Here is a 14,219-nt window from a genome sequence, read left to right as displayed (position 1 = left end):
CACCGTGACCGCAGGGAGGCCCCGTCTGCCACGCGGCCCGCGCTCTCTCCATTACACTACCCTGCCTCTTCTCCACGAGAGGCAGCGGGGTGTAGTGGATAGAGCACGGGTTCAAGTCCCGGCTCACCTCTCACAGCTGTGACCCTGGGCCATCGCTCAACCTCTCTGAGCCAGGGAGGCCACAGGTGGGCGGAGGGGCCGGGGCTGGCACTCGCACCAAGGCCTGCCTCACTGGGTTGTTGTGAGGGGGACGGGCTCGTGGGTGCTGCAATGCTCTGCCGACTTGGAGTGCTCGTGGGCCTGAGTTATTGCTGTTGTTAACCGCGTCGGTAACAGTAACGACGACAGCACCACATCTGGGCCAGGAACCGCATGGGCTTGGCCTGGTGCTCTGCTGGAGGCAGGTGATAACTCCCGGACAGGGCCTCCGTCCTTCTTCACGTCTCTACTCTCAGGAAAAGGCCTCTGAGACGGCCCGGCCTCTCCACTCTCCCTGTCCGGAGAGAGGCTTCGGAAGTCAAAGCCTGGAGGGTGAGGAGCTCTGTGCCTCTTGTGCTGTGCAGCCTCTCAGCCATTTGACCTCTCTGTGCTCAGAAGCTTCATTTCATAAAGCTAGGCTTCACTAGGCCTGCCCGCAGGGCCTCAGTGCACCCCACTTGTCATCTCCAGAGCCTGTGCCCTGAGATGCCATCTGGACCAGGTCTGGGGCAAGTCTGAGGCAGAGGTGGGCTTTGAGCCTGCAGTCGGGTAGGTTCTGGCCCACACTCTGCTGCCAGCTCAGAAATCACCTCCAGGGGGACGAGATGAAGGTTCAGGTGGGGGACCTGGATAGGCCATCCTGTTGGCTGGAGCCTGCAGAGTTCTCGGGGTCCAAGGTCCTTTCTGACTCACCGATGGACGGACAGACGGGTGCTGACACGGCTCCCCCTGACTCACCTGCTTCCCTCTCACTCCTCGGGGCCGTGTCCCCAAAGAGCCCTGCCTCGGATTTTGTGCACAAGCCCCACCACCCCCCACCACCCCCAGCAAGGGGGAGAGAATAGGAGCCTGAGCCTCCCAGCTGCCCAAGCAATGTGCTTTGAAATGCGGGTGACGATGGTGACCTCACCAGGGTCCATGGCCACCGAGAGGGAAGAGCAGGCCACAGAGTGTGGGGCACAGAGAGACCCTCTGTGCATAGTGGTTCTCTTCTTCCCTCCCTCAGCACACCTCCAGTGGCTCCCCAGTGAACCCCAAACAGACACCCAACCCTGCAGCCCTCCTCTGCTCAGGCCGCCGCTCCCTTCATGAGCCCTGAGCTTCAGCCCAGCTGATCCGTGGCCGTCTCCTGCCTTTGCCTGAGCGGGGCCCCAGCCTTCCCTGCTCCCGCTGGTCTAGAGGCCCTTGGGTCTCTGTTGTCTTGTGTTGTTGCTCATCTGTGTGCCTGTCTGCTCCCCCAACTACACTGTGAGCCGGTGGAGGACAGGGACCACCGGGAGCCCCTTGGCACAGAGCGGGACCCCACCACACCCATCCGTCGAGTGAACAAGCGCAGCCCGGACAGGGAGCGACTCGTGGTCAGTCTGTCCGCTCAGCCTCCGCCCGCCCCTCCAGAGTCCCCGAGATGCTGCCTTTAATAGAGGCTGCCCTCCTCCAGCCGGGAGGGACCCTCATCTCCAGGAGACCTGGGTTCCCAGACTTCACTGCTGAGAGGCGATGACTGAAGCCAGGCCTCTAACAGAGGACAAAACTGAGGTCCACCAAGGAGAGGGCTGGCCTCAGGTCGCTCAGCAAACCAGAAGCAGACCCAGACTGATTCCCAGGGCCCTCCCTCCTCAGCCCAGGGCCTCTCCATCGACCATCTCCTAAGCAGTGTATTCTGGGGGGCTCCTTGGGGACTTAGAGGAGGTGGGGGCCACAGGATGGTGTCCAGAGGACCGTGGACATGGGAGCTTGGTGCACAGCCTAGTCAGGATGCCCCTCCCTAAAAGGGTCTCTGTCCACACCCACAGACCTGTGGCTTATATGCCTCTGGTTCTAGTGTTGGAGCTTCGGCCCTTGGGCTTAAACCTCGTCCCCTGCAGGGGATCCTGGAGCTGGGTGGCCCAGTCCACTTGGTTCTTCCTCTGGCAGGAAGGGGCAGCCAGGCTCTGAGGTCCTCGCAGGGGAGGCGGGTGGGCAGTCCAGGGAGCTGTGGGGAGGAGGGCTGGGCTGGATGAAGTTGACCCTTTGTAAAACCATGAAGTGGCTTATGGAGGGGCTGTGGGTCCTCCGTTGTGAATGTAACATGTGCCCACCAAGAAAAATACAGAAAATGAGGCAGCAGTGGCAACAGAGCTGTGGGAGGCAGAGGAAATGCGCTCGATCCTGCCCCCAGGGGCTCAGGGGCCAGGAGGCAGCCCCTGGGGAGACTGCCGGCAGAGGAGACCAGAGAGGTGACATCCTTCTGTGGGGGTCAAGGAAGTCACCTGACAGGAGGGGCATTTGTCCTGAGCCTTGAAGAGGAGGTTTTGGACAAGAAGTGGAAGAAGGGCATTCAGGCGGTGATAACTGTGTGAGCAGAGATGGGCGTGGGGCTGGGGTCGGCGGCGGGACGGAAGGGCCGCTCCCAGTGCTGCTCCCAGGGAGGGGGCGCGTGGCTGGAGTCGGTGGTCCAGGGCTCAGAGAAGGGTGAGAGCTGACCCAAGGGTTGCTAATGAAGGCGTCTGGACTTTGGGGAGCTGTGGAGGGTGTCTGAGCTGGGGGACGGTAGTCAGAGCTGAGGCTGGGCGTGCTGCTGGGGTGTGGAGGGAGGGGGGACCAGAGGGGGAGGTGAGGCCCCCGACTCCTCTGGCCCCTCCAATGCGGAGGCCTGGAGGACCCCCGGGGCTCCTCGGTGCTGGGTGGGAGGTGGCCAGCCCTTCTCCCCGACCTCCCTGTGTCCCCGTGTCCCCGTGTCCAGAGGCCGCCTCTCTGGCTTCCTCTTCCTTCCCCCCCTCCTCCCTGCCTCCTGGTGCAGAGCTGCCAGCTCCCTGCTGAGCTGGGAGTGATTAGATCAGAAGGTGATTTGGGGTCTGATTATCTTGGGTGGAAATTGGCCCCCTGTGTCTTTTTCCATCCCGCCCAGGGCCGGGGAGGTGGGGAGCGGCTTCTCTGTCGACACCCAGGCCGAGCCAACTTTTTCACGAATGTGTTTGGGACCAGTGTGTGGCCTTGTTTCTGAGGAAGTGCAGCATCTGACCAACCTGGCAGGGGGCTCTGTCCCTCACCAGCCAGGGACCCTGGACGGGCCACTCCTCCCAGAGCCCCGGGTTTCTCCTCTGCCAGCTGAGGGCCAGCGTGAGAGCTGACGAGATGATTGCACGTGAAGGGTCAGGGTTAAGGTTGGGGTTAGGATCCGGGTGAGGGCACGGGGCCTGGCGTGGAGTAGGTGTCCTGCAGAAGGTCGTGCTGATTCCGTCCCTGCCGTCTACGCCCTGTGAGTGCACTGAAGTGTGCTCACCCCTCACCTTTAAAGATCTGCAGTGACCTCACACCACCCACAGGTGACCTCTCTGCGCCTTAGTTCCTCATCTAATATAGCTGATACGTAATAGTCCATCCTGCCAGCCCCCACACAAGCTGAGCCCGCGCTTGAGAAAGCTTTTTGTCAGCAAGTCACTGTAGTTCCCAAAGCCCCATAATGGGGCCCAGGTGGTGCTTGTGCCCCTCGTGAGGAGAGTGCGCTCCGGGGTCTGCCTGTGATGCGAAGACACCAGGCCTGGGCCTTCCAGCTGGAGTCAGTGTTCGAGAGCTTTCTGTGGTCCCCACTGTTCCCTGCCTGGCGATGGGCGTGGAGCCTGGGGATGGGCGCAGAGCCTGGGGATGGGCACGGAGCCTGGGGATGGGCACGGAGCCTGGGGATGGGCATGGAGCCAGTCGCAGAGGGCATCACCTGAGAGCCCGGATTCTGGTACGGCTTGCTAAGCTCCAGGCTGCCTCTGGGAGTCTTCATGACTTCGTTTGCCCTTCATGGATGGACAAACCAACTTTTACCACCTCAAAGGAACTTACTGGAGGATATCTGTCTGTCTGTAAAGCACTTTAAGATCCTGACATCCTAGAGACCAAATGGCTGGAGCCCCACAAACACGCGCACACACACACACAACCAGACATGTGTGCAAACATATACATGCACAGACACCATCTCAAAACATGGCTCAGGTCCTAGGAGAAAAAGGAAAGGAGTGGACAAAACCTCTTGAAACGTGAAAATAGATTCCTTGCTTTAAGGAAAGTGCTTTCTGCCCCGACTTAGAACCTGTTGACTCTTATTTTACATGCAATTCTAATGAGTCTGTCCACCTAGACTTCAAGTCTGAAGCAAATTGGGAGAACAAGGAGAAGGCCTTTAGTGACAAGTGACCCTGAAAACAGGAGGAAACGACCATTGATCGTAAGTGGAAACAAGGAAAATCTGAAAACAGCAGAAGGAGTTTGAGAAACAAGTATTCAGGGGTGTTTGGTGTCTGGGCTTGGTGGTCATGGCCGCCTGTCTGATAGACCAGATATAATTCTTCCTGTGCGGCCTGAGGACGGCTGGAGACCCTATACCATGCAGGACTGGATTCTTACCTCTCTGCTGGAGGAGGAGCTACATGCTCGTATAGAGGATTTTCTAGCCAGAGCAGTAAAAAGGAAAAATCACAAAAAGACAAGCACTTGACAGGCCAAACTTCACTTCCCTAGGTTCTTTACTAAGCAGAGTGCCCACTTGTCAAGAAGAAGTTGACAACAAAGACCCCGAAGATGAGTAAAAGTGGAGCTACTCTGCTCAAAGGCCTCCCTCCCTCCTTCCCCACAGCTCCCCTCAGGCCCCTGGAAGAATTCCAGGACCCTTTGGAACCCAGTTTGAAAAATCTAAAATTCTCGGAAGGGAGTTTGTAACTTTTCTTGTACCATGGACTCCTGGGAAGGTCCGGGGTCATCATTAGTTCAGTTCAGTCGCTCAGTCGTGTCCGACTCTTTGCGACCCCATGAATCGCAGCACGCCAGGCCTCCCTGTCCATCACAAACTCCTGGAGTTCACTCAGACTCATGTCCATTGAGTCAGTGATGCCATCCAGCCATCTCATCCTCTGTCGTCCCCTTCTCCTCCTGCCCCCAATCCCTCCCAGCATCAGGGTCTTTTCCAATGAGTCAACTCTTTGCATGAGGTGGCCAAAGTACTGGAGTTTCAGCTTTAGCATCATTCCTTCCAAAGAAATCCCAGGGCTGATCTCCTTCAGAATGGACTGGTTGGATCTCCTTGCAGTCCAAGGGACTCTCAAGAGTCTTCTCCAACACCGCAGTTCAGAAGCATCAATTCTTCGGCGCTCAGCCTTCTTCACAGTCCAACTCTCACATCCATACATGACCACGGGAAAAACCACAGCCTTGACTAGACGGACCTTTGTTGGCAAAGTAATGTCTCTGCTTTTGAATATGCTATCTAGGTTGGTCATAACTTTCCTTCCAAGGAGTAAGCGTCTTTCCATCTGCAGTGATTTTGGAGCCCAGAAAAATAAAGTCTGACACTGTTTCCACTGTTTCCCCATCTATTTCCCATGAAGTGATGGGACCAGATGCCATGATCTTCTTTTTCTGAATGTTGAGGTTTAAGCCAACTTTTTCACTCTCCACTTTCACTTTCATCAAGAGGCTTTTTAGTTCCTCTTCACTTTCTGCCACAAGGGTGGTGTCATCTGCATATCTGAGGTTATTGATATTTCTCCCGGCTATCTTGACTCCAGCTTGTGTTTCTTCCAGTCCAGCGTTTGTCATGATGTACTCTGCATATAAGTTAAATAAACAGGGTGACAATATACAGCCTTGACATACTCCTTTTCCTATTTGGAACCAGTCTGTTGTTCCATGTCCAGTTCTAACTGTTGCTTCCTGACCTGCATACAAATTTCTCAAGAGGCAGATCAGGTGGTCTGGTATTCCCATCTCTTTCAGAATTTTCCACAGTTTATTGTGATCCACATAGTCAAAGGCTTTGGCATAGTCAATAAAGCAGAAATAGATGTCTTTCTGGAACTCTCTTGCTTTTTCCATGATCCAGCGGATGTTGGCAATTTGATCTCTGGTTCCTCTGAGATGAAGCCAGGGGTCGGCCACCCCTATTCAGAATAAAGCTTTGAAATACATGAAATACCTTGGATCACAAAGGAAGTCAATTATATTGAAATAGCTAAAGTAATTTTAAAAGAATAAATGTGTGCTATAGTAACATATGTGTTTCTTTATTAGTATACTGAATAATGAGATCCAGCAATCAATATAATAACAGCCTTAGTTATAAAATAAGCATAAGCCTAAAAAGTATCTTATCTTGGTGGCACCTCTGATAGCTCAGCTGGTAATGAATCCACTTGCAATGCAGGAGACCCCAGTTCGATCCCTGGGTTGGGAAGATCCACTGGAGAAGGGAAAGGCTACCCACTCCAGTATTTTGGCCTGGAGAATTCCATGGACTGTATAGTCCATGGGGTCACAAAGAGTTGGACATGACTGAGCAACTTCCACTTTCACTTTCAAAAAGTAAGAGATATTTTTCTTTATTTCAAAAATAAAGAGATATTTTTAAAAACTGTGATTTTTGTAACATGTGTAATGGTGTTGTGGGCACCACTGACACTCCTGGAGTTTATTGCCTTTGTTCTTAATGGAGGAAAAATGCTAAATTTCAGTTTGATGTCTGTGAAAATAAAGATTTCATTGTTTCCTCATCCAAGTTCTCGGAGCGCTGAATTCTTTCCTCAGATCTTTGGGGAGGAAGTGGACTTCATTTTAGGCAGTCCTGCCCAGGGCTTAATTGGCATTTTTCTTGCCAGTTGCAGAATTAAGTAGAATGAGGTATGGTTCTAGATATATCAATAAAGGAAAAGACAAGGGTGGTCCCTGCTTGACCTGTAAGGCAGGGAGAGGAGGAATGGGGAGAGAGAAGAGAGAGGAAGGAACTCACCAGGAATGGGTAGGAGAGGATAAGCCTGAGCTTTCCAGGGGCCTAAGAGCTGAGTACAGCAGTGTTTGAGAACCTGGCTCATCATAGCACTGTCCCAAGGTATAGTCATCTTTAAAGGACCCACTACGATGATACACATTAAAGCTTCACTGCAGGTGGTGCCCCAGGACCTCGACAGGCAGATTGCCAGGAGCAGACTGGGACCAGATTCCTCCCACTCCTTGGGGGAGGGGGTCTGGGCTGTGCAATGGTAACTTGGCTTTCATCCCCATCCCCAGGTACCCACGTGATGGAGGGCTCTGGACGGATGGTGGTGACTGCCGTGGGTGTGAACTCTCAGACTGGCATTATCTTTACCCTGCTGGGGGCCGGTGGTGAAGAGGAAGAGAAGAAAGACAAGAAAGGTAAGCCCAGCCCCCTCATGGACCAGGAGAGGAGCTCTTAAGGCCACATTTTTTTGTTGTTGATTCTTTCACTCAACAAGTGAGTTATTGAGTGCCTTTTATGTCCACACCCTGTGCCAAGAGTCGCCTCCTGCATCCTCGAGGCCCTGCTTGGGCCAGGAGGCTCTGTCTGTTCCATCTCCAGGGTCTTGTCCCAGTCTCTGTCTTGTCGAGTCATGTCATGGGGGGGGCTCCCCTTCCCCTCCGAGCCAGGCCAAGGGTGCAGAGCCTTTTCTTCAGTCTCCAGCCTCAAGTGTGACCTGGTCCCATCATCAGCCCTGATATAGAGTAGGAAACCCCACCTGGGCACATTCCTTCACTACTCTCAATTCCACTGGGCAGAGCTGCACACTCAGTGGAGACTCTATCCAGAAATGATAGGGGAGCTTCTGGGGAAGGTGCCTCCAAATCATCTGTTGTGAGCCCCTCTCTGATGCCCCTGGAGCTGCCATCTCAGCTGAGTTCTGTCTCCTCCTCTCCCAGAAGCAAATGTCCTCACTCCGTGGGCTCCCCTTGGTGCAGCAGGTTGGCATCTTGGGCTAGAAGTGCCTCTCAGAGCATAGGAGGGCTGGTTGGGAGACGTGAGCCCCAATCCCATCAGACCAGGCCCAAATCTAACATCCAGCCTCTGGTCCAAAACAGCCAGCTACTTACCCGACATTCACACTCGGTCTTGGGGACCCTCCCCCTCTCACAAAGTCTTCAGTCCTTTGTCTCCTTCCCCAAGCCCCAGAGGAGGGTCCCCAACATCCAGACCTTCTGGAACCCAGGGGAAGGAGATGAGATAGTAGAAGACCCCGCTTTTGGTTTTAGGGACAACGGGACTAACCTCCAGCTCTCAGAGGTCAGCCAGTCTTGGCCTGGGACACAATCAAAGGTTACTTGTTCCCAGGGCCAAAACCTGTTTCCTACTGGGGTCCTCCTAAGATTATGGCTGCCGCAGCAGCAGGAACAATGGCAGTAAGCTGTGATCTGTGCGAGCTGAGGTTGAAACTGAGGACAAGTCTTGGCCATGAGGCACAGAGCGCGTCAGGACAGCGTCCACACAGTGAGGTAGCAGCTGTGGCCACCAGCGGCCCCCGGTACAGGCAGTTGGGCAGGATGTAGCAGTTGTGCCCACTTCCTTGGCCTTGCTGGGGCCCGGGTGAGGGGCAGAAATGCCCAGAAGCTCCCACAGGCCAGACTGGTGTTTTTTAAAATGCCGATAAGAAAACAGGCCTCTTCTGCCCATCATGGGTCAGAGTCCCTCGCTGAATGTTGCCCCATCGACGAGACGCGGACAGCAGTGCAGAAGGAAGAGGTGGGATATGGAGGGGACATGGCAGAGGAAGATGAGGGGCAGCCCAGCCTCTCAGGCCCCTGAGAGCAGACCCGGGGGGTTCCCAGGGCTGGACCCCCTTAGCACTTCCATCCCATCACCCCCACCAGGGACACTGCTTACAGCCCTCCATTTCAGGATGACTCTGGGCATGTCAGAGTGTGTGTGTGTGTGTGCATGTGTGGGCGGGCGTGTATGTGGCTGTACATGCTTCTCCTTCATTAACATGTCTCAAAAATCATCACACAGGTGTGAAGAAGGGGGATGGCCTTCAGCTACCAGGTACAGTAAGACACCGCCCAGGGTAGAAGGGGCTTTTAGAAGTAGCAGCAGCCATTGACCCCTGAGCCCTGGCCCCAGACCCCCAGCACACAGCTAGAAGGGTACCCGATGGCTGGGGGCTCTGCCCCCAACCCCAAAACTCCTCTGTGGCCCCATGTGCTGCCAGCCCCACAGGACAGGCCAGCATCCCACGCTACCCTTCCAGTGCTTCCAGGGCAGATGGTGCCCCCACTGCCTCCAAATCCCAGATAGCCGCACGCCATGTGCGCTCAGCCCCACGTGACCCCACAGAGCCCCTCGCCCCACAGCACGGCCAACTCACCCAGCATCTATTCCCTCTCCTTCCCACAGAACCCGTCTCCCCTCACCCCAAGAGCAAACAGCCAGAGCGAATTTGAGCATCTCATATCATTTTTGATTTCTAAATTAAGGAAATCTCACTAGTACCCTTTCTGTCTCGTGCACAAGATGCAACATGCCTGATGTCATATTTTAAGTGGTGGGACATCTCCTATAGGCAAGACCAAGGCAGCCTTTTGAGCATCAGTCAGGAAAGGAGGAGTTGGCCACGGGCAGCGGCCTGAGTCAGATGCACGCATCCGAGGTCACTGCAGTGAAAGATGTCCTTCCAGGACACAGCAACCATCACAACAAATGCCCAATCGGAACGGTCAGTGCTATTACTGCACCCGTGCCGAATCGACTCCTGGCCATGGGTCCCTCTGGCCGTGATGGTCAGCCAGCGCCCTCCCGCACCTTCATAGAACCCTCACTGACAGAGAGACCTGCCCTGTTGGTTGGGCCAACGGGACGCCTGGGTCCAGACCTCACACCGACCATCCCACCTACCCACGTTGATCATCCTCCATATTTTATTTCAAAGACCCTCCATGTCTGAGTTTCTCCCCACCGACTTGTGTGTCATCTCCATGGGAACGTTTCACCCACCCACCACCCACCCCCACATTTGAGTTTCTTGATTTCCGGCGGAGATGTGTGTTTCTGACCACAGTCACGTCACTCCCCGCACGTTGGTTCGCGTCTACTGTTGCTGCTGTCTGCACTGCTGCTCTCCTCCATTTTGACCACTGCATTTTTCATCCCTCCCACCCCCACAGCGGCCGATGGTGCGGCAGGTTCAAATGCTGCAGATAGTGCAAATACCAGCCTAGTCAATGGTACGTCTCCCACCCCGCCCCCGGGGAGCTCTCGGTCTTGGGCGATGGGCGCCTCCCCACCCTCAGCTCTGGGCTTTGCTCTCCCTGTTCGGGATGGCCCAGACTTGGATGTGCATGGGCAGCTCGGGGACGGTCGTCCTCTCACACACAGGGCAGGTGCTTAAGAGAGAAGCCACCCCCGGGCAACCAGCTCGGCTCCCACCAGCAGTGGTCACCGATGGGGCCTTGATCCCCGGTGAGCCCGGAAGAGGGACGTGACCTTCGCTTCAGATCTGGTCCCCTCTCCCTCCCTGGAAGCAGCGTCCCTCCCTGCGTGGCCCTCTCCTAAGCACATTCCTGGTCCCGGCTTGGGGGAAGAAGGCCCGGGGTCAGGACCCGGGCTGAGGCTGGCCTCTGGGTCCCCAGTGCAGGCTCCCATCCTCGACTCTAACCATTCCCTCGAGGCAGGGGGACCCAGGCCTGTGTTCAGCTCCTGGGCCCCGCCCTGTAGCATGGCTGAGCCACTAGGACACGTTCTTCTCTTCTTTCGTGGAGTGAACGGGCAGGGGGTTTGCTTGGGCTTGGGCCCAGTTCTGTCCCTCGGGTGTGGACTGGTATTTCTTGCTGTTGCCTGCGCTGGAGCATCTGTCCTGAGTCTCTGCATTCTTACCGGCCCTCTCGGGGATGGGCGATGGGGGTAAGGGCTGCCCCTGTAGCTTGGGTCTGCATCTCACCCTCCTTACACACAGGCAGGAAGGAACTCCTTTCACTGGCCTCCGCGCCTTTGGAAGATTTCACACCTCTATACCCTCCCATCTTCTCTGGTCATCCCCGTCCCCAAGTCAGGTGACATAAAGTTACCTGGTCTGCTCCTTAGAGCTTTTAGGGCTCGGTCATGAAACCATTGCCCCCGAGAATTGAAGGGAAGGGAAAGCTCTTTCTTTCCCCAGTGTCGCTCATCCCAGGAACTGAGCATCCATCATGTCATTTACTCCTCACCACTCCCAGAAAACATGGAGCTGTGGTTCTGCCTCCCCTGTCCCAGGCCTCTGGCCCAGCCACTCGGATTCAAAGTGACCCAAGCTGGAAGCAGCTAGCAGATGTCAGGGGCTGGGCAACACCCCTCTGTGAGCAGCACCTGGCCAGGAAGGGCTAATTCGGGTGTGGGTCTGTTTCAGGCACAGGAAGAGAAAAGAGGACAGCCTGGGGCATGGGAGGTGTCACATGTGAGGGAGGGGCGGTGCTGGTGCTTTAGCTGCTAAGTCTTCTCCGACTCTTGCCGCCCCATGGACTGTAGCCTGCCAGGCTCCTCTGTCCATGAGATTTTCCCAGCAAGAGTACTGGAGTGGGTTGCCATTCCCCTCTCCAGGGGATCTTTTCAACCCAGGGATAAAACCCGGGTCTCCTGCATTGAAGACTGAGCCACCAGAGAAGCCCTAACAGGGAGAAATAATATAGGCAAATCCATGTGGGGGAGGGAGAGGGGAAGGAGGAAACAGGAAGTGACGTCCTGCTTCCCCCCACCCCTCCTGGGTGATGAATCTGCTGGGACCACATCCAGACTGGTGGGTCTCAAAAAGGCAGGAGCCTCACTTCCAGTTCAAGCCAAAAACGTCCATATATTCCCAAGAAAAACTGTAGGAAAAGATGGGGAAACATCATTTCTTACCCACTTTCTGTGCACCAGGCACTTGCAAGCGTCTCATTTAATCCTCATGATAACCCTATGGGTCAGTGTTTTGTCCCCACTTTAAAATGAGGAAACTGAGTCTCATGGAGATCAAGACACTAGTCCAAGTTCACAGAGCTAGGCAGTGGCAAAGCTGCGACGTGAAGCCAGGCCTACCTGGCTCTAAAGTGTGTGCCGCTCTTCCTGGTGTAAATTTCACATGATGTAGGGACTTTCCCTGGCGGTCCCGGGGTTAAGACTTCAGCTTCCAATGCAGGGGGTGCAAGTCCAATTCCTGGTCAGAGAGCTAAGATTCCCATGTGCCTCGCGCCCAGAAAACCAAAACATAAGCAGTACTGTTCCAGATTCAATAAGGACTTTTAAAATGGTCCACATCCTCAAAAAAAGAAAAGCTTTAAAAAATAAATAAATAAACTTCACAAGCACATTAAGAAGTCTCCCCTGCAAGGAAAGGATCCTGTGGTCAAAACTGTTTTAAGAACCACTGGGTAGAATTGGTTTCCTTCTTGTTGCAGAAAGACAGCCTCTATTGTGCTGTGGGATAGAGTTAGAGTCACACAGGGCTTCCCAGACTGACGTGGCTGCAGAACCCTTCCTGGCTGAATGTCGTGGGATTGGTAGACCCCCCCCCCAAAATACTTTGGAGCCGGTGCTCTAAGCTGTTGTTACTCGAATTGTGACCGGAGGCCCGCATGCTCCTGGGCATCTCCCAGGAGCTCGTTAGAAATGCAGACTCTCAGGCCCCACCCAGACCTAGCGAATGAGAACCTGCCTTCTGACGCATCCTCCAGGCTCCAGGTAGAGGGCACTGAAGGCTGAGGGGGCTAAGCTGAGCTTTGTGAGTGAGAGAATGGACCATTCCTTTCCACTCTTTGATCTGAGCCCAGTCAGGATGCCCTGGATGTGGAAGACACACTCAGCTGGCAGGATGCCCCCTCCTCGCTCCACTCCCCCCAAGCCCCTCCCAACTGAGCACTAAGGGGTGTCCCATTCATTTTGGAGGCATTATAATTGCCATTTTAATTTTATTATTTATTTTATATTTATTGACATGCGTGCGTGCGTGCTAAGTCGTTTCAGTCATGTCTGACTCTTTGCAACCCCATGGACTACAGCCCATCAGGCTCCTCTGTCCATGGGATTCTCCAGGCAAAAACACTGGAGTGGTTTGCCATGCCCTCCTCCAAGGGATCTTCCTGACCCAGGGATAGAATGAGCATCTCTTGTGTCTCCTGCATTGGCAGGCGGGTCCTTTACCACTAACGCCACCTGGGAAACCCATTTATTGATATATCACTATTGAATACATCACTTTTAATCATGATTTTAAGTGACACGTTGCTCTTAACACTGGACACTTACAGGGTACTTTGCAGTGCTTTTCATAAGCATCACCTTGGTTGAAATTTTTGCATTTCACAGGGGGACAAATGTAGGCACAGGTAAGAGAAGTGACGCCTCCCAGTTCTCCTAGTTAGCAGTCTGTCTCCTCAAAGCTTGTTTATGGGATCTCCATGGACCCTCCACGTCGAGGCTTTCTGCACCCATGACCCTCGCAGTGCACAGAGAGGACCGATCCATTTGGTAGAAATGCATCTGGCATCTGATGCAGAGAGGCCTCTGGGTCTCCACCCCGGTCCCCCATCCTGGGTCCTGTCCTCCATCCCAACTCCTCTGAATCAGCCCATCTTCCAGGTCCCATGGGGGGCCAGAGCAGCACCCCACCACCGTTTCAGGGCCAGGCAAGCACCGATTTGGCTAAGGAGAGCCCCCAAATGAGCCCTTGCTTCTAAGAAACCGGGCCAGCTGCGCCCAAGTGCCCCCAGGACACGGCTCCCTCCCTCAAACATATGCATTGTTGATTATTTTTCTGGCCACATGATCGCTATGGAAATAAAAGAGGAAATTGCTAGCTTGGTTAATGGGCGCACGTGGGCTATTGCATCTGATAATGTGCAATGCAAACAAAGGTCCCTCTGTGCCCTCGCACACCAGCTACTGAAGCCGAGTCCTCTGGTGCCTTTTAGCCCAGTTAGTAAAATTACGTTTAAAAATAAAAACAACTGTTGTAGTTCATTCCAATCGGCTCCGAGAAGCCTTCTTCTGTGTTGTTTCTTAATCTGGTAGAAAGGATTTTAGAATAGAGGGATGAGGGCCTTTCTCTTTCAACCCCAGGGCAGGTCCCTGACCCTTTGCTAGCAGGCTCAATGGGAACAGCCCAGCACTGTTGCAGAGACGGTATGGAGCTGGCACCCAGCAAGCTGCTGCTTCCCTCTGAGGCAGTCGGTGTAACGTGGATGTGGTGTAGGGACGACAGTGTTTAGAGGGTCGTCAGGATGCTCTGTAAATGACAGCTGCCTCTGAACCTCCCTCAGCCCCA

General features: G+C 54.5%; 1 protein-coding gene across 11 annotated transcripts in view; it reads left to right on the top strand.

Annotated features, from left to right (window-relative positions):
- ATP2B2 (ATPase plasma membrane Ca2+ transporting 2) overlaps nucleotides 1–14,219 on the top strand; it is a 195,062-nt gene that overhangs the window by 122,040 nt on the left and 58,803 nt on the right. For 6 of the 11 annotated variants that reach the window (XM_086368496.1, XM_086368500.1, XM_086368493.1 and 3 more), the window contains exons 6-8: nucleotides 7,228–7,353; nucleotides 8,960–8,992; nucleotides 10,111–10,170. In XM_086368496.1, coding sequence (XP_086224622.1) covers nucleotides 7,228–7,353; nucleotides 8,960–8,992; nucleotides 10,111–10,170 — 219 coding nt within the window. The remainder of the gene's footprint in view (nucleotides 1–7,227; nucleotides 7,354–8,959; nucleotides 8,993–10,110; nucleotides 10,171–14,219) is intronic. The other 5 variants (XM_086368498.1, XM_086368501.1, XM_086368502.1 and 2 more) reach the window with 2 other exon arrangements.

Source organism: Bos grunniens, chromosome 22 (assembly GCF_055505025.1).
Source record: "Bos grunniens cultivar Pamir isolate PY7600 chromosome 22, Bosgru_T2T1.0, whole genome shotgun sequence".
NCBI classification, from domain to species: Eukaryota; Metazoa; Chordata; class Mammalia; order Artiodactyla; family Bovidae; genus Bos; species Bos grunniens.
Note: the sequence above shows the minus strand (reverse complement) of the source record. Positions and strands in the feature narration are given on the sequence as shown.